Raw genomic sequence first — 25,304 nt, forward strand, 5'->3', positions numbered from 1 at the left:
TTTAACCTGTCGTGCCTGTTAGGGTTTTCCATCAACCTCTCAGGAAAATAGAAACACTAAGGCCTAGATTACGAGTTGTGCGTTAAGGTTAAAAAGCAGCGTTAAGAGGTCCTAACGCTGCTTTTTAACGCCCGCTGGTATTACGAGTCTTGCAGGTACAGGTGTACCGCTCATTTTTTTTGCCAGATTCGGAAATACCGCAAATCCACTTACTTACGAGTGTGACCAAAAGTGAGCAGTACACCCTCTCCTGTCAAGCCTGGTACCACATTTAAAAGTCAGTAGTTAAGAGTTTTACACTACAAAGCCGTAGCATAAAACTCTTAACTAAAGGGCTAAAAAGTACACTAACACCCATAAACTACCTATTAACCCCTAAGCCGAGGCCCCCCCACATCGCAAACACTAAAATAAATATTTTAACCCCTAATCTGCCGAACAGGACATCCCGCCACTATAATAAATATATTAACCCCTAAACTGCCTTACTACCGCATCACAAACACTAGTTGAATATTATTAACCCCTAATCTGCCGTCCCTAACATCGCTGCCACCTACCTACATCTATTAACCCCTAATCTGCCGCCCCAACGTCGCCGCCACTATATTAAATGTATTAACCCCTAAACCTAAGTCTAACCCTAACCCCCCCTAACTTAAATATAATTACAATAAATCTAAATAAAATTACTACAATTAACTAAATAATTCCTATTTAGAACTAAATACTTACCTATAAAATAAACCCTAAACTAGCTACAATATAACTAATAGTTACATTGCATCTAGCTTAGGGTTTATTTTTATTTTACAGGCAACTTTGTATTTATTTTAACTAGGTACAATAGTTATTAAATAGTTATTAACTATTTAATAACTACCTAGTTAAAATAAAGATAAATTTACCTGTAAAATAAAACCTAACCTAAGTTACACTAACACCTAACACTACATTATAATTAAATAAATTAACTAAATTAAATACAATTAATTACAATTAAATAAAATTATCTAAAGTACAAAAAAAAATCAAACACTAAATTACAGAAAATAATAAAGAAATTACAAGATTTTTAAACTAATTACACCTACTCTAATCCCCCTAACAAAATAAAAAGCCCCCCAAAATAAAAAAAGCCCTACCCTACACTAAATTATAAATAGCCCTTTAAATGGCCTATTGCGGGGCATTGCCCCAAAGTAATCAGAATTCTATCAGCCAATCGGAATTAAGGTAGAAAAAATCCTATTGGCTGATACAATCAGCCAATAGGATTGAAGTTCAATCCTATTGGCTGATCCAATCAGCCAATAGGATTGAGCTGGCATTCTATTGGCTGTGCCAATCAGCCAATAGAATGCCAGTTCAATCCTATTGTCTGATTGCATCAGCCAATAGGATTTTTTCTACCTTAATTCAGATTGGCTGATAGAATTCTATCAGCCAACGGAATTGAAGGGACGCCATCTTGGATGACGTCATTTAAAGGAACCTTCATTCAGTCATCGGCCGTGGAAAGAAGAGGATGCTACGCGTCGGATGTCTTGAAGATGGACCACGCCGGATGGATGAAGATAGAAGATGCCTTCTAGATGAAGACTTCTGCCCGTCTGGAGGACCACTTCTGCCCGGTTGGATGAAGACTTCTCCCAGCTTCGTTGAGGACTTCTGCCCGGTTGGGTGAAGACGTCTCCCGGTAAGGTGATCTTCAGGGGGTTAGTGTTAGTTTTTTCTTAAGGGGGGATTGGGTGGGTTTTAGAGTAGGGTTGGTTGTGTGGGTGGTGGGTTTTAATGTTGGGGGGGTATTTGTACTTTTTTTTCAGGTAAAAGAGCTGATTACTTTGGGGCAATGCCCCGCAAAAGGCCCTTTTAAGGGCTATTTGTAATTTAGTGTAGGGTAGTGTTTTTTTTTTTATTTTGGGGGGCTTTTTTATTTTGTTAGGGGGATTAGAGTAGGTGCAATTAGTTTAAAAATCTTGTAATTTCTTTATTATTTTATGTAATTTAGTGTGTTTTTTTCCGTACTTTAGATAATTTTATTTAATTGTAATTAATTGTATTTAATTTAGTTAATTTATTTAATTATAGTGTAGTGTTAGGTGTTAGTGTAACTTAGGTTAGGTTTTATTTTACAGGTAAATTTGTCTTTATTTTAACTAGGTAGTTATTAAATAGTTAATAACTATTTAATAACTATTGTACCTAGTTAAAATAAATACAAACTTGCCTGTAAAATAAAAATAAACCCTAAGCTAGCTACAATGTAACTATTAGTTATATTGTAGCTATCTTAGGGTTTATTTTATAGGTAAGTATTTAGTTTTAAATAGGAATAATTTAGTTAATTGTCATAATTTTATTTAGATTTATTTAAATTATATTTAAGTTAGGGGGGTTAGGGTTAAACTTAGGTTTAGGGGTTAATAACTTTATTATAGTGGTGGCGACGTTGTGGTCGGCAGATTAGGGGTTAATAAATGTAGTTAGGTTGGGGTGACATTGGGGGCGGCAGATTAGGGGTTAATAAATATAATGTAGGGTCCGGCGATGTTGGGGGCAGCAGATTAGGGGTTCATAAGTATAATGTAGGTGGCGGCGGTGTCCGGAGCGGCAGATTAGGGGTTACTAATATAATGTAGGTGTTGGCGATGTCAGGGCGGCAGATTAGGGGTTAATAAGTGTAAGATTAGGGGTGTTTAGACTCAGGGTTCATGTTAGGGTGTTAGGTGTAGACATAACTTTTATTTCCCCATAGGAATCAATGGGGCTGCGTTAGGAGCTTTACGCTGCTTTTTTGCAGGTGTTAGTTTTTTTTTCAGCCGGCTCTCCCCCATTGATTCCTATGGGGAAATCGTGCACGAGCACGTTTAGCCAGCTCACCGCTAACGTAAGCAGCGCTGGTATTGAGGTGAGATGTGGAGCTAAATTTTGCTCTTCGCTCACTTTTTTGAGGTTAACGCCGGGTTTCTAAAAACCCGTAATACCAGTGCTGTCTGTAAGTGAGTGGTGAGCATAAACTGCTCGTTAGCACCGCACAGCCTCTAACGCAAAACTCGTAATCTAGGCGCCTAATTTTTAAAGTTAAATTACAGGGAAAGTGGGGCAAATGCAAATAAATACCAAAGGGCATTGCAGTTTTTTTTACTTTTTATGCAGAATTATATTTTGAGTTTAATGTCCCATTTAAAAGAAAAATAAATAGTATATAAAATACATAAATTCATGGAGGGCAGGTGGAAAGTATAGGCCTGATTATCTCACATTCTAAGAATCAGATCTGAAAAACTTTGCTGACACTCTCAGGGGCTGCTCTCAGGGAATGCTCTGAAAAAGGGACTCCCTTAGAAAGTATTAGAGTTCATTGAAAAGGGAGACTTTGATGGGGAGAGCAAAATTAGCGGGTAGCAGGGGGCACACTTTAAAAATGAAATACTACACCCAATTTAATCTGATTACCCTGTTTTTAGGGTATAGTATCTTACAGTTGCCTCCATTTTCGTACACATGTGTTTTTGTATTAGGGGAATATGTGTTTTCTGTATGTTTGCAAGATAAAACAGCAAGATCTGCAGGCGGAAATGTTTAGAGAATACACCAAACCTTGCAGAGAACTTCCAGCTACGCCCATGGAAAGCCTCTGTTTAGCCCACTAGCAGAGGCGGAAAAAGTTATTTTACAATAAAGAAAACAATATTTTTTGAATGTGTAGTATAGTTCTATTATGATTTATTTTGTGTGTATTAACGGGCAGATTTAAAGCGGCGCGCTAGTTACATACAAGCAAAAAGGGGTTTATCACGTGTGCCTGCATGCGTTGGGTGTAGCGTTCAAATTACAAGTTGAAAGCAAACGTGATCACTTGGGTGCAATTGAAGTTAACGTGCATCGGGATAGCGTGTCCTTAGAGCTCTGGTTAACTGTTTTGCAAAACACATCAAAAATACATTACAAAGTACAGTTACACTCATAATAACACTAATAAAAAAAAATGTTTTTAAAAATTGCACAAAAAATTTATAAGGGCTCAAGCGTTAGAAAAATAGGCAGGCAAAGGCTCTAACATAGAGATACATACATATACATGTTTAAAGATGGATATGCATGTATATAAGTATATATATATATATATATATATATATATATATATATATATATTTTTTATATGTGTGTACATATATAGACATATATGTAAGTGCATTGGAGCCCTTTGCAGTCATGTAGATGAAAACATGTTAAAACATATTTATGCAATATTCATATTTAATATTGTTATTATATGTCTTATGTATTTCTAAATAGATATTCCTATATATATATCTATACCTATATGTAATATTTTCTATATATATATAAATATATATTGTACCAAAATACCATCAGAATTATGTAGAAATATGTATTTATGAATAAATAGAACATATTCTGCTATGTGAAGAACATTGGAATGTGAAATATTCATATTTTCATGTTGGGTTAACACATTTGAGAATATGTGATTGGGGTTGCGTGTGAGTGGGGTGTTAGGCTTTGTTTCCACTTTTTATTGTTTGAAATAATATGTAATATTAGTGCAATCTATTACAAAATATGAGTGAAGTATCACTGCTATATCAGGGTATCTGGCTAATAAACATGGATGTCCTAATGAAGTAGCAAGGTAAATATGTATGGTTATATTATGTTTGGTTAGACAACAAATTATAAATGGTATTTAGGTTATATATTAAAAGGTAGTGGGAAAAACATCAATTATACTTACCTGATAAATTATTTTCTTTCCTGGCATGGAGAGTCCACAAATCAATTTAATTACTAGTGGGAATTAAACTCCTGGCCAACAGGTGGAGGCAAAGAACACCCCAGCAAAGCTTCAAGTATCCTCCCACTACCCACAATCCACAGTCATTTAGCCAAGGAATTATGGAAAGAGAAAAAGACACAAAGGGTATAGAGGTGCCTGAGGTTTAGAAAAATGACAAAAAGCTGTCTTAAAATAAGGGCGGGTCGTGGACTCCCCATGCCAGTAAAGAAAAGAATTTATCAGGTAAGTATAAATTATGTTTTCTTTCCAATGGCATGGAGAGTCCACAAATCCATTCAATTACTAGTGGGAACCAATACCAAAGCTAGAGTCCACAGAATGGAAGGGAGGGATACACAAGACAGGCAAACCTAAACAGAAGGGACCACCGCTTGGTGAACTTTCCTCCTAAAAGAAGCCTCAGCTTGAAAAAGTATGCAATGATGACCAAGTGACCGCCTTGCAAATCTGTTCCACAGAAGCATAATTTTTAAAGGCACAAGAGGAAGCAACAGCCCTAGTGGAGTGATCCGTAATTTTCTCTGGAGGTTGCTTTCCAGCTGTCTCATAAGCCAATCAAACAACACTTCTCAACCAGAAGGAGAGAGTAGAAGAAGAGGCCTTCTGACTTCTCCGTTTACCAGAAAAGACAACAAAAAGAGCAGCAGATTGCCGAAACTCTTTCGTAGCCTGTAAATGGAACTTCAAAGCACACACAACGTCTAGATTTTGCAACAACCACTCCTTCTTAGTGGAAGGATTAGGACAAAATGAAGGAACAACAATTTCTTGGTTAATATTGCTTTCCGAAACCACCTTAGGTAAAAATCCTAATTTAGTACAGAGAACCGCCTTATCCGCATGAAGAATAAGATAAGGAGAATCACACTGTAGAGCTGAAAGCTTCCAAACTCTACGGGCAGAAGAAATTGCCAGCAGAAACAAAACCTTCCAGGACAATAACTTAATATCAACAGAATGCATAGGCTCAATTGGAGCTTGCTACAGAACTTTAAGAACCAGATTAAGACTCCAAGGATGAGCAATTGACCTAAACACAGGTCTGATTCTAACCAAAGCCTGGACAAAAGATTGAACATCTGGCAAAATTCTTCAGGCCCTCCTGAAGAAAGGACAGAATTTGGGGAATTCTCACCTGATTTCAAGAAAAAAACACTAGATCCACACCAATGAAGGTATTTACGCCATACCTTATAATAAATCTTGCGAGTAACAGACTTACGAGACAGAATCATAGTCTCAATAGCCTTTACAGAAAAACCTTGTCTGGACTAGACTAAGCGTTCAATCTCCAAGCAGTCAGCTTCAGAGAGACTAAGTTCGGATGGAGGAAGGGACCCTGAAGTAGAAGATCCTTTCTCAGAGGCAATTTCCACGGGGGAAATGATGACATCTTCACTAGGTCCACAAACCAAGTTCTGCGAGGCCATGCTGGAGCTATTAGAATCACCGAAGCCTGCTCCTGTTTGATACAGGCTATCACCCAAGGAAGGAGGGCAACCGGAGGAAACAGATAAATTAGATCAAAATCCCATGGCACTGCCAGGGCGTCTACCAGAGCTGCTTGAGGATCTCTTGATCTTGCTCTGTATCTTGGAAGCTTGGTGTTTAGACGAGATGCCATCAGATCCAGCTCCGGAACTCCCCACTTGAGGGTTAACATCAAAAAAACTTCCTAATGGAGAGCCCATTCCCCTGGATGAAACATCTGCCTGTTCAGATAATCCGCTTCCTAGTTGTCCTGGGACATGAATGGCAGAGAGATGACAATTTTGAGACTCTGCCCACCGAAGAATGCGAATCACCTCCTTCATAGCTAACAAGCTATGAGTTCCTCCTTGGTGGTTGATATACGCCACTGAAGTGATGTTGTCCGATTGAAATCTGATAAACCGGACTAAACTTAGTTGAAGCCAAGATGATAGAGCATTGAGAATTGCTCTCAATTCTAGGATATTTATAGGGAGGGCAAATTCCTCCTGAGTCCAAAGTCCCTGAGCTCTTAGGGACCAACAGGCTGGCATCCGTGGTCACAATCTCCCAAGAAGGTCTTGCCCTGAGACAAATGGTCCTGGGAGGTCCACCAAGACAGAGACATCCTTGTCTGAGAATCTAAAACTATCCTCTGTTCCATTGATTGAGCATACATAACTGTAGAGGTCTTAGATGGAAGCAAGCAAACAGAATAATGTCAATGGATGCCACCATGAGACCAATTACTTCCATGCATACAGTCACTGATGGACGAACAGAGGACTGAAGAGTACAACAGGCCTCCAGAAGTTTGAATTTTCTGACCTCCATAAAAAAATCTTCATAGATACTGAGTCTATGATTGTCCCCAGAAAACATACCCTGGTACTTGACACCAAGGAACCTTTCCCTAGCTTCACCTTCCACCCGTAAGAGCGGAGATTATCTAACAGAGATTCTGTATGGGATCTTGCTAACTGAAAAGATGGCGCCTGGACCAAGATATCATCCAGGTAAGGAGCCACTGCAATCCCTAGAGATCTGGCCACAGCCAAAAGAGCCCCTAGAACCTTCGTAAAGATTTGAGGAGCAGTGGCAAGTTTGAAAGGCAGGGCTACAAATTAGAAATGATAATCCAACAAAGTGAATCTCAGGAACTTGAAATGTTCCCGGTGGATAGGCACATCAAGATATGCATCCTTTAGGTCTATAGTGGTATAAACTGACCCTCCTGAACTAGAGGGAGAAAAGAATGAATAGTCTCCCTTTTGAAGGAATGGGACCTTGAGAAAATTGTTGAGAGACTTTAATTCTAAAAATGGGTCAAAAAGTTCCCTCCTTTTTGGGAACAACAAAAAGATTTGAATAAAATCCCTGAACCTGTTCTGCTAGGGGAACTATGATAATCACCCCCAGAGAGGACAAATCCCTTACGCAGTTTAAGAAGGCCTCTCTCTTTACCTGGTTTACAGATAATCTTGATAATAGGAATCTGTCCCTGGGGGGGACAAGACTGGAATCCTATCCTGTATCCCTGGGAGACTACATCCACTGCCCAAGGATCTGGAACGTCGCGAATCCAAGCCTGCTGAAAAAAGGAAAGCCTGCCCCCTACCTGATCCAGAACTGGATCGGGGGCGGCCCCTTCATGCTGACTTAGCCTCATTGGAAGGCTTTCTGGATTACTTACCCTTGTTCCAGGGCTGGCTAGCTCTCCAAGAAGTCTTGGATTGCTCAGATTTAGAAGACGAGGAAGATCTCTGTCCCTTGAAGTTACGAAAGGAATGAAAATTAGAAGTCTGACAACCCTTGGGTGTATTCTTCTTATCCTGTGGTAAAAGAACTCCCTTTCCACAAGTAACCGTGGAAATTATCTCTGCCAGACCAGGACCAAATAAAGTCTTAACCTTAAAAGCTAGAGACAAAAGCTTGGATTTAGACGTCACATCCGCAGACCAAGACTTAAACCAATAGGCTCTGTGGGCTAGTATTGCAAAACTAGAAATCTTGACTCCCAGCCTAACAACTTGCATACTGGCATCACAGATAAATGTATTAGCCAGCTTTAGAGCCTTGATCCTATCTTGGATCTCCTCTATAGTAGTCTCCTCTGAAATTAGATCAGACAAAGAGTCACACCAATAAGAGGCTGCACCAGCAACTGTCGCAATACTAGCAACTGGTTGCCACTGCAAACCCTGATGAAGAAACATCTTTCCTAATTAACCCTCCAGTTTCTTATCCATGGGGTCTCTAAAAGAGGAACTATCCTCAAGAGGCTAAGGTAGATATAGCGCCCTCTTCTCTAGAAACAGTGCGCCACAGATCTCGCACTGAATCAGCCACAGTAAACATCTTTTTCAACACAGGAGACGGGTTAAAAAGAACACCCGGCTTTTCCAATTCCTGAGATATAATGTCAGACATGCGATCTGAAATAGAAAAAACCTCCAAAGATTTAGGTTTGACATCTAAAACTCTATTCAGTTTATTAGCCTTTTTTAGGAGCCTAAACGCAGATGCTCCAGTTTAAATCTAAAATTAACCTCCTCAGAATCTATTGCACTAGGAACTGCAGATTCTGAATCAGAGATCTCTCGCTCAGAAGCTGGAGAGGATTGATCCTCGCTAGATAACTGAGAAAGACTAACCAAATCAGTCTTGGCGGAATCAGAACCCAATGAAATGTTCTTAGATTTCCTCTTCCTTTTACCAGAACTAGGTAGAGCACTTAGGGCTGCAGAAACTGCAGAAATCAACAGCGCAGTGAAATCTTTAGGCAAACAAGCACTCCTAGAGACTGACTGAAAGGAGCCGCAGGGCACTGCATGGGAATATGTCAAAGACTGGGACATGTTAGCAGAAGGCTGAGACAACCCATGAACAGCATTATCCTGAGAAAAAGAAGGCTCAGATAAGGAATCCTTATCCTTAGATAATAAAACCGTATTAAGGCAAGGGGAACAAAATTGCACAGGAGGTATAACCTGGGCATCTGCACAATAAAAACATTTTATCAAATGACAGGAAAGCTTGGGATCGGCTTCCATAGTAAATAAAATAGCCCTTTATTTCCCTTATACTCTAATTTCAATATAAAAAATTAGAATACAATTATAAGCATAGATAAATAATTATTAAAACCGGCACATCTACACCCCAGCCATGCTGGAGAGACTCACCCAACCGGTAACCAGGAATCCAATCCACACCAGCAGATAAATCCTGTTCAAACTGCAGATCCTAGAAAGCTGCAAACATCAGAGAGAAGCGACAGGCAGGAAAAACGATCTAATGCCAGAAAAACCGGTCTGTCTCCTAGAAAATCCGGCTTCCAAACAGCCGGCTAGAAAGAAACTGTTCAGCACTCAGGAAGTAACAGAGCAGACGAATGATCGCAAATTAAAAAGTTGCGGTCTAACAACTTTCTTAAAGAGATATTACCCAAACTAAATAAAAAGTTAACTTGTACAAACAAATCCCCATAGCCAACATCAAAAAAGCCTTCACATGACCGAACAGTGCCCTGTACTGCTGCCCAATAAATCCCCAACCTTTAAAAAGGATATTTAGTCCCATAAGGATCCACCTTGTTCTCTTAGTATTTTTTTTTTTTTTCAAAAGAAGGAACTCATAAGTGCTGCATCCCTCTCATCTAGATGGTAAAAGTACTTACCTGTGGATCCGCTGTAGGGCAGGTACAGCAAACAGGTGTGGCAGAATCCACACCTGTAGACCTGTAGATAAAGAAAAAACAGAGTAACCAACCCTGGTTTTCTATATAGGGGTAGCAAAAATGTTGGAAGGTAAGCAAAGACCACCTCACAGTCTTCCAACTGCTAAAAGCCACCATTACTCTTACTAAAGAGAATTACATGGACACAGCATAACCCCAATCCTTGCTTGCAGGAAAAAGTACCCATTAAAGGATTAACAACTTGATTTCTTCAGACACCTTCTTCGTACATCACCTACAATGTTACACAGGCAAAGAATGACTGGGGATTGTGGGTAGTGGGAGGATACTTGAAGCTTTACTGGGGTGTTCTTTGCCTCGTTGAATTCCACTAGTAATTGAATGGATTTGTGGGCTCTCCATGCCATTGGAAAGAAATGTCTTTACTGGTCATGAGAAGAGAAGAGTTATTGATCTGCTGAATGTTAGATATATGTAAAAGAGTAACTGTTTATTAGTCCGCTGATATTTCTTACTAGTGAGGGACAGATGGAAATTTCAACTGCTGCATATTAGGTATATATGTGTCCATTTTTTGCAGCTGGTAGGAGGTCTGGTGGAGCCATTTGAGTCTCTCTCTGCCCTGGAGGTAGCGGAGCAGTTGACTTTATTGGATCATCTAATCTTCAAAAAGATACCATATGAGTAAGTAAACCCAGATCATACAACATATACATCAGTAGTTCACATTTTTTCAGTATAAAAGGGACATAAAACTGCAAAATGTGTTAGATCATTTTAATATTGCACATTGCCTGTATATACCAATGTGTTTAACCCCCATGAAAGATCCAGAGAAGCAATGCAATATTGAGACCTAGTTTAACACATCTGGTGAGCCAATGGCAAGAGACATATGTGCCTAGACCAGTTAGCTCCCAGTAGTGCCTTGCTGTTCCTAAACATATCTAGGCATGCTTGTCAACAAAGGATACCAAGTAAACAAAGTTAATTTGATAATAGAAGAAAACTTCCCTAAAAATTGCATGCTTTATCTGAATCATGAAGGCCATGGTCAATGTGACAAACAATCCCACAGCACATCCCTTTCTAATAAGGGGTCATCCGTCTCTCTAAGTCAAAAAGTGTGTCACATAGGGCCTCCATTATGGTTGAGATAGGCTACGCTATCTTGTGGAGAGGAACAACATGTCAAGCATCTTTTAGTACTACATGCAGATGCACATGACCTACCATGGTATGCTAGAGAGGCCACCTGCATGACAAAAGTTTACTGTAGAGATGCTTTTAATGAAAGTTGAAATGCACCACTGCCCATTTCACAATTTACATTTGTGTCCTTTTAAGGTTAATAAAATAAAACACCCATTTATTTGCACGAGATCTTTATATTTTAGGAGCTTGCTGTATGCTAAATCAGCCTACGCCACACACACACGACACAACTTAGGTTATTGTAATACTATTAACTAAGTTTCATGTGTTAAAGGGACAGTCTACACCAGAATTGTTATTGTTTAAAAAGATAGATAATCCCTTTATTACCCATCCCCCAGTTTTGCATAACCAGCACAGTTATATTAATATATGTTTTACCTCTGTGATTACCTTGTATCTAAGCCTCTGCAAGACTGCCCCCTTATCTCAGTGCTTTTGACAGACATGCAGTTTAGCCAATCAGTGCAGACTCATAAATAACTCCACAGGAGTGAGCACAATGTTAACTATATGAACTAGTACTGTTCAACTGTGAAAAACGTTCAAAATGCTCTGAGCTAAGAGGCGGTTTTCAACGGTTTAGAAATCAGTTTGAGCCTACCTAGGTTTAGCTTTTCAAAATTACCACCAAGGGAACAAAGCAAATATAATGATAAAAGTCAATTGGAAAGTTGTTTAAAATTGCATGCCCTATCTGAATCAGAAAAGTTTAATTTTGACTAGACTGTCCCTTTAATCTTTCCTATAGAGAGTTTTTTGGTCAAGGTTGGATGAAGACTGACAAGAATGAGAGGACCCCATACATCATGAGTACAAGCAAACACTTCAACCATGTAAGCACAAGCATTGTGATCAAATAAATATCATCATGTGGAGCTTAATAATGACTGTATTTGTAATGGTGATATAAATATGCATTTACTAGTGGGCTATACTAAAATGCCCCTCTGGGAATTTGCTAAATATATATATATATATATATATATATATATATATATATATATATATATATATATATATATATATATATATATATATAATGTACAAGGGAAGTGGCACACACCATCCAATCAACCGCCTGGTGCACTGCTGTAAGTGTAGCTATACAAAGTCACAGTATCCCAAACCTGGCCAATGATAAATGGCAATACCGATGAAGCAGGCAACACATTTTCAAATGCAAAAAAAAGCTTTTTAATCCACAATAAGGGGAAAACAAGTAAGGCCTTAACCCATAGTGTTTCGGTTCCAGCTAAAACCTTTCTCAAATGGAGGCTGTACCAGACACCATATATATACCCCCACATTATCATGTCGACTAGTGGGGAAAAAAAGGAATCTTGACCCTTACCATATATATCTGTAAGGTAAAATAAACAGAAAAAAAACAAATGAGACATCAGGATATTCTCCTTTCACAAGTGTGAAGAAGGTGATTTACAGGTACATTCCTGCAAAGCAACATAAATATTCAAATACAAGTGGAATTAGTATCTAAGCTATTTATATGAAGGGTAGTGAGGGCTACAGAATAAAACTTAGAAAGAAAAGGCTGGCAATGTATTAAAGTGAAAGTGCCCAAGAAAACTAGGTTGCAGCCTGGCACAGCTGCTTGTCTACGGAATTGTGCCCAATAAAAAAGCCAAAACGTTGGTGGTATACACCCTCAATCTGAATGTAGGTGATCTCTTTTCCAGGTCATAAGCCAATATAATTTGAGAACAATCTCAACAAAGCAAGGACATTTTAGATGTTTTCTGACCCATCATAGGACCACAGGAAAAAACTACCAAAAAAATTAACAGAACTCTAGCCATGGGTCTATTCTCATGATTTTGGATTCATCTGATATACTAGATTTAAAGGGCTGTTATAGTGATAAAATGACATGCTCTAATTCATTTGAGCATGTAATCTTATCACTAACAACACTGCAACTCTATGTGTTTAACCCCCGCAGAGGGGTTAAACACATAGTTAAATTGCCACTCAGGACCTGCAGAGCACCGCTGGTCCAGATTCGAAACTTCCGTTGATCCGATCAGCAGCACTAGTGGCACAATCCAGCTGTTCAACTATTGCTGCTGATTGTATCAGCTACAGTTTCCTCTCAGGACCAGCAGTTCTCTGCAGGTCCTAAATGGTCATTTACCTATACATCCAAATAACTTATGTTTCAATGGAGTAAACAGAAAAATATCTAAGCCCAATAAAGGTCCTATTCGATTTTTTTAGAATTTCCTTTTACAAATTTGTATTATTTCTTCATTTGTTTTGTAAGCAATTTCAATAAAGCCACTGTTTGAATTAGTAAAACTGCTCAAATTACATATACAACATTAAAAAATAACATATCCAGGTATTAGAAGTTATAAGTAAATGCGACCAGGTTAGCGGGACTGAAGTGTAAAGGGTTAGGGCTAAAAAACAAAAGTTGCATCAAACACAATATAAACACATTAAAATAAAGTATAAAAGAAAAGTTTGGATCTTGACTCCCAGGTAATATTAAAACGTATTCTTTATTCCAAACATCATTAAAAACGTAGTGAAAGCATCAGCATATGGAGCATAAGCCTGATCTTACGCGTTTCGGACAATCTAAACCTCCTTGTTGGAGGTGTGCTTTTAAGGGGATATTAGCCCCTCCTATTTAAGAATTAATTAAAAAGACAAAAAATAAACATTTTGAACAGAGTGCTCAGCTACTAAATACACACAGTCAAAGAGATTGTTTATAATGTAGTACTCACATATGATATAATAGATATAAGTATGAGTATAATAGGGGCTACACTTGTTGAAACAGTTAGGATATGCATATTATTTGTTGTAAATATTAAACCCTTAGTGAGTAAAAAATACACATTTAACAAACCAATCAGTCATATACTGAGGGTAGGGGTTTAACCTTAGGTGAAAGTTAAATAAAGTTATTTAACTTTTTAAAGTTTGGATCTTGACTCTCAGGTAATATTAAAACGTATTCTTTATTCCAAACATCATTAAAAACGTAGTGAAAGCATCAGCATATGGAGCATAAGCCTGATCTTACGCGTTTCGGACAATCTAAACCTCCTTGTTGGAGGTGTGCTTTTAAGGGGATATTAGCCCCTCCTATTTAAGAATTAATTAAAAAGACAAAAAATAAACATTTTGTACAGAGTGCTCAGCTACTAAATACACACAGTCAAAGAGATTGTTTATAATGTAGTACTCACATATGATATAATAGATATAAGTATGAGTATAATAGGGGCTACACTTGTTGAAACAGTTAGGATATGCATATTATTTGTTGTAAATATTAAACCCTTAGTGAGTAAAAAATACACATTTAACAAACCAATCAGTCATATACTGAGGGTAGGGGTTTAACCTTAGGTGAAAGTTAAATAAAGTTATTTAAAATTTAAACAAGCAGAATAAGTGCACTCAGTGAGCATAATAAATGTCATACTTTGAACAAATTCATTACATAGTAAATTTCAATTTGTACCTTTAAATAAACCTTTAAATCACTGGTCATTCGAAGGAAGGCTGCTTTCAGATGGAGAGGGCCCATAGGGCTCTTAGGGCAAAACCTAAGGGGGACGCCCCACCTAGGGACGTTATTGTCCACATGCTTCGCTTCAGGGAGGAGGCTGTCCTGGCGGCAAACAGGAAAAATCCAACCTTCAGGTTCCAGGGATCGGTGGTGCAGTTCTACCAGGATCTGTGTCTACGGACTCTACAGAAAAGAGGTGCCATGAGACCACTCACACTGCTGCTGCAAAAGAATGATATCAAGTACAGATGGGGGTTCCCTTTTGCACTCATCATACTTCACGAGGGGGCTACATTTACCATTAGAGAAGCTCGAGATATACAGGATATCTGCAATCACTTGGGTCTGGAAACTCCTTGAATGACCTCTGATTCAATTGATTCAAGCAGTATGGATTACAATAAAACCCGTTCCTTACCGCAGGGTCAGGGCTGGGTGAAGAACTCCAAAAAGAAGCAAAAGACCTGAGCCCCTACGGGACTGTGAAACTGAATAAGAACCCTGGGGAATTTAATGGCTCAGAGTCTTCTATTTCCGCGGACCGACCAGAATCAGATGAGTATGAGAATATTGTAACTGGTTAAATGGTTAATAAGTTCTGAACCCATGAGGCTTTGTTTAAGTTGAAGGGAAGGAGGGGATATACAGAGAGACTGGAGGCGCCTTCATAAAGAAGGGATATGGACTTTATCTTAAAGATATCCACCTCCTAATGGAGGCTGATGAGGACACTGAAGCGACTTTGAGATACTGGGGCCTTGGGAGGGTGTGGGGGGTATGTTCTACCTGTCGGGAGGGGATTTATTATTCAAGTCTTAAAATATATGTGACTCCCTTGATCTCACATCTTATTTCCTAAGATATAAATTTCAATTGCATGTTTGTTGTTACGTACAAATAGAAGATATTGTTTATAAATGCTTACTAATGGGGAGTGGGCACTAGGCCCATTCTATACTTCTGTTTTTAAATTTGTAATGTTGACTTGTTTATTATATTATTGTTTAATTTATGTGGTACTGGGCACTACACCAGAAGGAAAGGTAAGGGTACAGAGGATAGCCAGATAGGAAGGTAGGAAGATAGGAAGAGAAAAACAGCAATTACTCAATACATGAGAGCTAGGGCAGACCTAATTCTGTTACAGGAGACCCACTTCACCACTTCAGTCATCCCTAAGTACTGGTCAAAACAGTTCCCTTTACATTTTCACTCAGTGACAGACACAAAAAAGAGGGGGTTTCCATTCTTGTTCATCAATCGCTTCAGTTTCACACTGAGGAAGTGATCACAGATCCGGATGGGAGGTTTCTTATAGTTAGAGGTTGCATTCAATCTACCCCGGTTACTATATGTAATGTGTATGCCCCCAACGAAAAACAGAGTGCGTTCTTTAGGCACATATCACATCTCCTGACTCAGTGGTCCCAGTCCAAAATTATATTAGCCGGAGATTTTAACATTTCTCTACTCCCACTTAGAAACACGGCGACGGTAAAATTAACAAACAAACAACACAGACACAACTCTATAGCAAAATCTATCAGGGAGTCACTGGCTATGCATAACTTATTAGATACTTGGGAGGCTAAATATGGCACGACAGTAGAATATACGTACTATTCGTTCACGCATCGATCATACTCTAGGTTGGACTATATTTTTGTGAGCCAGACACTGTTACCAAATGTTCTTTCATCCTGTATCCAGCCATGTGTGTGGTCGGATCACTCACTTATACTGTTAGAAATGACTGGTATTATCAACATCCATAGGCAACGATCTTGGACCTTTGACCCGACTTTTTCCAAGACAATAGAGGAATACTGGTCGCACAACACAGAGACAACTGATAACCCACTTAATGTCTGGGTTGCACATAAACCATATATTAGGGGCTTGTTAATCAAGGAGAAATCGAGATTTATAAGACAGCACACAGAAAAAATCAACACACTGCAGGCAGAAATCAGGGAGTTAGAGAAGAGCCACCAACGGACACTGTCTGTGCCTACTTTTAAATTGCTTCAGTTGAAAAGAAAGGCCTTAGCGAAAATTTTAGATTCCAATTCGATTAGAGCCATACAGAAACTGAAGGCCCAGATACGTTGTACTCGAGCAAACCAGATAGGTACTTAGCGCATAAAATACAGGAGAGGGTTCATGCCTTTTCTATTCCCTCGATAGTGAGAGAGGATGGCACACGTACATCTGACCACCAGGAGATAGCAAACACTTTTGCAGGTAAAATGTAATATAAGGTGGCGCAATTTGACTTGCTATTCCCAATTGGATATCTAATTTTTAAAAGTTGCAGGTCACTAAACACACCTAAATCTAAATATTCCTCTTGTAAAAATGGGCGCAAAACAAAGTTGATTCAAAAAGTATATACAGTTTTATTAATATTTCTTTTAAAACCAATAGTGTATCGCTATAAAACTAGACACCGGTGTCTTCTAAAATTCAGATTATCAATGATAATAAAATATACAAATGTATCTTTATATCTTTCTTTTTGATAAAATTAAAACCTTTACAAAGTTGCTAACAAAATTTTTGTCTGCAATTTACAATAACCCTATCCCTTCGTAATTTTTGTCCTTGAAACACTTTTGCAGACTATTACAGGATTCTATATGAAGGCTAAAAAGTAGAACACATCCCCCACACACAGGAGCTTCTTAGAACTATGCTGACAAATGCGATTCTAAATAAACTTAGCGAACAAGATAGGGATGAACTGAATGCAGACATTACAAGGGGGGAAATTCTTTTGGCTCTCAAGGACCTGAAAGTGGGCAAGGCCCCAGGGCCGGATGGATTCCCGGGGGAGTATTATAAAATATTCAAAGTGGAATTAGTAGCCCATCTATAGGACTTTTGTAATGATGTTATGCAGGGCAGGGCCATACCATCGGAAATTCTCAACGCCAAAATTGTGGTGATCCCTAAGGCTGGTAAGAACCCCGAAAGATGTCAGAGCTATAGGCCTATCTCTCTGATAAATCAGGATGTTAAAATCCTCACTAAAATTCTGGCCAATAGGCTTAAGAAGATGGCTCCAAAAGTGGTCCACCCGGACCAGGTGGGCTTTATCTCGGATAGAGAAGCGCCAGACAATGTGAGGAGGACGGTATCCCTGATAGACTGTCTGAAGGGGAGAGGAACGCCTTCTCTGCTTCTATCTTTGGATGCGGAGAGGGCGTTCAACAGGATTGACTGGGAGTATATGAACGCGGTTCTTATGGAAATGGGCTTTGGGGGATCATTTATGAAGGCAATAGGGGGACTATACTCTACACCGATGGCGGTCATTGGGGCAGCGGGTTTCCAATCTAAAACTATACATGTTCTAAACGGTACTCGCCAGGGCTGTCCTCTTTCGCCAATTCTGTTTGCTTTGTGTATGGAGCCCTTACCGGCGAACATAAGAAATAACCCAGACATTTCGGGGGTGGTGGTTAAAGAATCAGAGTATAAATTATCGCTTTTCGCAGATGACATTTTTCTGACTTTGACTAGACCCCTGATATCTCTGCTGAACATATACAGATCCCTCCAGGACTTTTCTCTTGTTTCAGGTTACAAGGTTAACCTGGATAAGTGTGAGGCGCTGCCCCTGAATTTGCCACAGCAAACTAAAAAATTAATAGAGGCCAATTTTGAGTTTACCTGGGCCAAGAAGTCTATTACCTATCTAGGTATTAAGCTATCGGATTCGTACCATCATCTCTATGGATTGAACTATGTACCACTTTACAATTCTATAAATAGGGACTTGAAGAAATGGAAAGCGTATAATTTTTCCTGGTACGGTAGGCTTTCAGGGATTAAAATGAACATTCTCCTGAGACTCCTATATCTCTTTAGGGCACTCCCAATAGTGGTACCGAGAACTGAGCTACAGAAGTTACAAGCTTCACTGAATAGTTACTTGAGGGGGGATAGAAGGGGGAGGATAGCGTCAGATGTCCCAGCCAGACATAGACAATTGGGAGGAGTTGGCCTTCCAAACTCGATTGACTACTATATTGCGGCTAGACTGGCCCAGGACTCGTTACTTGGCAAGAACGACCATAACATCTTGTGGACAAGACTTGAGGCGGACTTGGGAGGTTATGCATACCCGGCGGACGTATTATGGGACCTGGGCCATATGACTGGGGGTCACTCTTCCAGGACTCAAGCTACGGCGGACACGGTCAGGGGGTGAAAATTGCTTACTGGATTTCTGACCTTGAAGAATAGCAATTTAAGGACCAAACCACTTGGGAGCAGCTTGGGGTGCTCTTGAGGTAGGTTTTGGGGGAATCAGTAGACCTGACGGTAGCACATGCACTTAACCATAGGCTTAAACCATACAACAAAGTAATTAACACCTTCATAAGGACTTTATGTACCGCGACTAGGGTCTGCATCGCCAGAAACTGGAAGGTAGGGGCGCCATCCTGGATTGAGGCATTAGATAAGATTGCACACATTTATGACATGTCAGAGATAGCGGCCAACATTCAGGGGACCAGGGAACACTTCACAGAAATCTGGTTTTACTGGATAATGTATAAATCTTAAGGCTAGAGCAGGGGCTGATGGTCTGGCTTCGCGAAGGTATTTAGGTCGACAATATCCAGGGATGTACCCTTATTAGAGAATCTAGTCTCACTAATCATTGTTTCTTAGCTTCTAGAGGAGAGTGGAGCCTAGAAAGGAATAGAGCAGGAGGTAGTGCTAGTTAATCAGTGCCACAGAATGTTTTCGTTTGTTCTGGAACAAGGGTTTCGTTTCATAACAATGTTTTGTTCTTCTTTTTTTAAAATTTTTTATTAAACAAAGAAAAGGGGTTTTCAGGGAAAGGGTTGATGGATAGATGGGCGGTTGCAACTTTCAATGGGATTGCTTTTAAGTCACAATATAGAAAGTTGTGAGTATCTTGTCTATATGCAACTGTTATTGTTTATGATCTATTATTGATGCATCCTGCTACACCTGTGATAAATAGCTGTTTTGTTGTATATTACATTCCTGAATCCTATCAATAAAGAAATATTTCAACTAAATAAACCTTTAAAAATATATAACACTCTCCCTACCTAAGGCAGATATATGCTTACCTAATAGTTAGTCATTATAAACTTTGTCAACAGATAATTTAGTTAGCCCTAGACGGAGACCCTTCTTACATTATATAGATTAAGATATTAATTATTACACATGTAGATGTAATTTTTGATGTAAGAAATCTAGGTGGCCAGTCAATTAAAATGGTACTGATAAATAAATAATAAATAAATAAATGGGGAATCTGAAATAGACATAAAAAGTACCTCATTGGGATAGATCGAAAAAATCATTCCCAATAATTAATTATGTTGTATTGTGAATTAAACCCATTGGGTACCAAAGTCTGCAACTTATGTATCCAATACACTTCCTGGCGACCCAGGAGTATATTTCTGTTGCCACCTCTAAAGGGGATAAGTACAGCTTCTATAGCCTTCCACCTGAATGTGTCTACCTTTTGTTTATGTTCAAAAATAAAGTGCTCTGAGAGAGCAGAGCAGCTTTGATTATTTTTAATGTAACCTAAATGTTCCCTCACTCTTGTGCGGACATCCCTAGTAGTGAGGCCTAAATATTGTTTGAGACATAGATTACACTCTACAAGGTAGATAACATAGTTACTAGAACATTTGACACATCCTTTTGTGGAGAACACCTCCCCTGTTACATGGGACTGGAATTGGGAACCTTGACTGATGAAGTCACAAGCTTTACAGTGTGGGTGTCCACACCTGTATGTTCCTGAACATTGTAGCCATGTGCTATTGCCAGTAGTTTTAGGGAGCATACTGGGTGAAATCATATTGGCCAATGTTAGATTTTTAGCATGGATAAAATTACAGCCTTCCCCTATCAACTGTTTAAGTGTATCATCCCCATATAAAATGGGGAAATACTTTTTAATGAAATCACAGATTTTATAGAATTGGTTTGAATATTTCGTCATGAGATTTAAACCATTTTTTTTGTTTCTGTTTACCTGTGCGTTTTTCAAGGAGGCTGATCCTATCTACTTTCGCTATATACTTTTTGGCCTCTTCTATGATTCGTTTGGGGTACCCTCTATCCGCAAACCGTCTACTCAGTATTTCAACTTCTTGCTCAAAATCTGATTGTTCTGAGCAATTTCGTCTTACTCTGAGCATTTGTCCTTTGACAATACCTTTGAAGATGTGCTTTGGATGGTTACTATCAGCGTGAAGCAACTGATCAACAAAGAACGGTTTCCTGTATAGTTTAGAGATTGCACCTTTTGTAGATGATTTGGCGGAGAGGGTGAGATCCAAAAAGACCACCTCATTCTTGTCCCAAGTATGGGTAAATGATAGACCCATAGGTGGTTCACAAATAGTTCAGCATTATTTTGATCACCGCTCCAGATCATGATCAAATCGTCAATATCTTCTGTAAAAAACTATCCTCTCTCCGAGGGGGGACCCCCCCAGCATAGACATAGGACAGCTCCCACCAACCCATGAATAGGTTTGCGTAGGAGGGGGCAAATTTAGCCCCCATCGCTGTCCCACGTCTCTGCAGGTAGAAAGTCCCCTCGAAGAGGAAATAGTTATGATTGAGCAAAAATTATGTCACCCTAATAAAGAACAATGTATTGCTTTTGGATAGTTTGGTTCTACTGTCCAAAAAGAAAGATATAGCCTGTAGACCTAGAGCATGGGGTATTGTTGAATATAGCGATACAACATCGGCAGTGAGCCAACTGTATTCACTTCTCCATTCAAGATCTTTAAGCAATCTGAGAATATGTGTCATGTCTTTAAGGTAAGAACAGAGGTTTAAAACCAAGGGTTGCAGGAAGGAGTCAAGCCACTCGGTTAGGGGCTCCAAGAGGGATTAAAATAAAGTGTTACACTCATATATACACTAATTAAAATGATACATTTAAATATTAATAAAAAAGTTATAAGGGTTAAATGGTATATGGTATATGACAAGGTATTTGCATGTAAAGGGCTATAATGTATATATAAACATACATATACATGTTTACGTATGTACATATACATATTTATGTATATATATATATATATATGTATGTGTGTATTTATGTTTATATATGTATATACATACATACATACACACACATATATATATATACTGTATATATATATATATGTATACACATATAAACATGTGTATACACATATATACACGTGCACATATATTTTAGAGCCCTTTCCACTCAAATACCTAAAAAAAAAGAAAAATATTTTTTTAATAAGTAATAATCAGGTAGATTACAAGTTATGCACGCTATAGGGAATTTAAAGAACGCAACAAAAGTTGCTTTATTTAACCCTCTATAGCGCAGCCATTACAAGTTTTGAAACAGCTGGCTTGTGCGTGCGATACGGGGGGGGGGGGTTTAAGCTTCATACCGCGCAAAATACAAGTGCTGTTTTGACGTGCTCGTGCACGCTTTCCCCATAGACATCAATGGGCAGAAGGTGCCAGAAAAAAACACCTGAAGCGCGGAATGAAAAGCTCTGTAACGCAGCCCTATTGATGTCTATGGGAAAAAAAAGTTAAGTTTAAATCTAACACCCTAACATAAAGCCTAAGTCTAAACACCCCTAATCTGCCGCTCCCGATATCGCCGCCACTATACTAAAGTTATTAATCCCTATTCCCTCGCACCCCAACATCGCCCACACTATAATAAATCTATTAACCCCTATTCCGCCGTCCCAGACATCGCCACAACTAAATAAAGATATTAACCCCTGAATCTCTGGCCTCCCACTAAATAAATCTATTAACCCCTAAACCGCCAGCCCTCCACATCGCAACAACCTAAATTAAACTATTAACCCCTTACCCTAACGAAACCCTAACACCCCCTAACTTTAACATAATTAAAATAGAGCTACATTAAAGTTAAATTTATTAACTAACTACCTATTTAAAACTAAATACATACTTACCTGTGAAATAAAACCTAAGCTAGCTATAATATAACTAATAGTTATATCGTAGCTAGCTTAGGTTTTATTTCACAGATAAGTTTGTATTTATTTAAAAAAAAAAAATAAAAAAAAATACCATTACAAAAAATAACAAACGAAATTATACAAAATAATAAAAATGATTCCTATTCTAATACCGTTTTAAAAAAAATAAAAAACCCACCCCAAAATAAAAAATGCCTAATCTATAATAAATTACCAAGGGCCCTTAAAAGGGCCTTTTTGTGGGCCCTTAAAAAGGCCTTTTGTAAGGCATTGCTTTAAAGTTAACAGCTCTTTTGCTACAAAACAAAACAAACACCCCCTAACAGTATACAAACCCCCAGCCCCCCAAACCCACAAAATAAAAATCTACCCATTTCCCTGAAAAGGGCATTTGTATGGGCATTGCCCTTAAAAGGGCATTCAGCTCTTTTTCCTGCCCTTAAAAGGACATTCAGCTCTTTTATGAAATGCCCAACCCATAATCTAAAAATAAAAACCCACCCCAAAACGAAAAAAAAAAAAAACATTACACAAAATAACAAACAAATTATCAAAAATAATAAAAATTGTTCCTATTCTAATACCATTTAAAGAAAAAAACACCCCAAAATAAACCTAATCTATAATAAACTACCAATAGCCCTTAAAAGGGCCTTTTATAGGACATTGCCCTAAGTTAAACAGCTCTTTTACCTGAAAAAAATACAAAGTCCCACTAACATAAATACAAACCCCCACCCCCCCCAAAATAAAAAAAACTATCTAAAAAAACCTAAGCTAACCATTGCCCTGAAAAGGGCATTTGTATGGGCATTGCCCTTACACGTGCATTTAGCTCTTTTGCATTGCCCTGAAAAGGGCATTTAGTTCTTTTACGAAAAGCCCAAACCCTAAACTAAAAAAACCACACACAAAAAAACTTAAAAAATCCATGCCCCGAAGATCCACTTACAGTTGTTGAAGTCCCGCTTGAAGGATCTTCATCCCAGCAGCTCCATCTTCATCCAGGCGGCTCCATCTTCATCCAGGTGGCTCCATCTTCATCCAAGCAGCATCTTCTATCTTCATCCCGGCGGATGTAGGCTAGGGGTTTTTTTTCTTTTGGGGGGGGGGGGGGCTTTTTTATTTTTATAGGGCTATTAGATTAGGTGTAATTCTTTTTAATTTTTGATAATTTCATTTGTTATTTTTCGTAATTTAGTATTTTTTGTAATTTAGTCTTTTTTATTTTTGTAATTAGATATTTTGTAGTTTTTAGAGTAGTGTTAGGATTTTTTTAATGTGTATTTTAGTTTTATTTAATTGGTAGTTAGTTTAATAGTTATATTAGTTTAATTGTTAGTTAGTTAACAGTTTTGTAGCGTAAAACTCATAACTACTGCTCTCAGATGGCTAAACGGATCTTGTCGGTATAGGCTGTAACGCAAGCTTTGTAGCCTCACCACAAAACTCATAATGGCTGCGCTATGGAAGTCCCATGAAAAAACTTAATTTGTACGAGTGTGGGACTGACATTGCGTTACAGGCTAAAAGGCTTGTAATGGCTGCGGTACTTGTAATCTAGGTGAATGTGTTTTACTGTGTATGCACTGTAAATATTTTACATTACAATATTCTTCAAATAGGGGAACATGTTCTATGTATTTTTAAATAGCTATTCCCACACATATCTGTATATACCTATATATATATATTTATAGATAGATAGATATCAAAATAACAAGAGCATTGCATTGAGCAATGATACTTTTTTATTGGACTAACTATACATTTATAAGATGACAAGCTTTTGGAAGAGTGTCTTCCTTTTTCAAGTCTGAAGCAAGAGTATTGCTTCAGACTTGAAAAAGGAAGACACTCTTCCGAAAGCTTGTCATCTTATAAATGTATAGTCAGTCCAATAAAAAAGTATCATTGCTGAATGCAATACTCTTATTATTTTGATATCTAAATCTCTGGAGTAACACTGCTACTCCAACCAACGTGTGTATATATATATATATATATATATAAAAACATTTTCTTCTTTGTGAAGGACATTGGAATGTAAATGTTTGCACTGTAGGTTTAACTCCTGTCAGGTTAGTGTGCAAGTCATAAGTGTAAGTTTTTTTTCCAGTTTTCACTCTCCATTGATGTCTATGTGGAGAAAAAGTTAGCCCAGTCATTATATATCCGAAGTCCTCAAGTTAGCGCTCGTCAGCTTTCGCTCATATGCAAACATTTTATTTTCAACTTGTAATAGGCACACTAACTTGTAATACGTGAGTGAAAGCACTAAATAGTGTCCCACTTGATCCCACTTTGCATCATGGATGTGCAGTCGAAAAATCTTCAGCAACTGCGTGATGCTATCATGTCAATATGGACCAAAATCTCTGAGGAATGTTTCCAACACCTTGTCAAATCTATGCCACGAAGAATTACGGCAGTTCTGAAGGCAAAAGGGGGTCCAACCTGGTACTAGCAAGGTGTACCTTATAAAGTGGCCAGTGAGTGTATATATGCAAT

The 25,304-nt window shown here is 38.4% G+C and overlaps 1 protein-coding gene across 1 annotated transcript in view; it reads left to right on the forward strand.

Annotated features, from left to right (window-relative positions):
- Positions 1–25,304, forward strand: part of RASGRF1 (Ras protein specific guanine nucleotide releasing factor 1) — a 300,540-nt gene that overhangs the window by 230,021 nt on the left and 45,215 nt on the right. Inside the window, exons 21-22 of the mRNA XM_053718462.1 lie at positions 10,576–10,679; positions 11,962–12,046. Coding sequence (XP_053574437.1) covers positions 10,576–10,679; positions 11,962–12,046 — 189 coding nt within the window. The remainder of the gene's footprint in view (positions 1–10,575; positions 10,680–11,961; positions 12,047–25,304) is intronic.

The sequence above is a fragment of the Bombina bombina genome, chromosome 6 (genome assembly GCF_027579735.1).
Source record: "Bombina bombina isolate aBomBom1 chromosome 6, aBomBom1.pri, whole genome shotgun sequence".
In the NCBI taxonomy this organism is placed as follows: Eukaryota; Metazoa; Chordata; class Amphibia; order Anura; family Bombinatoridae; genus Bombina; species Bombina bombina.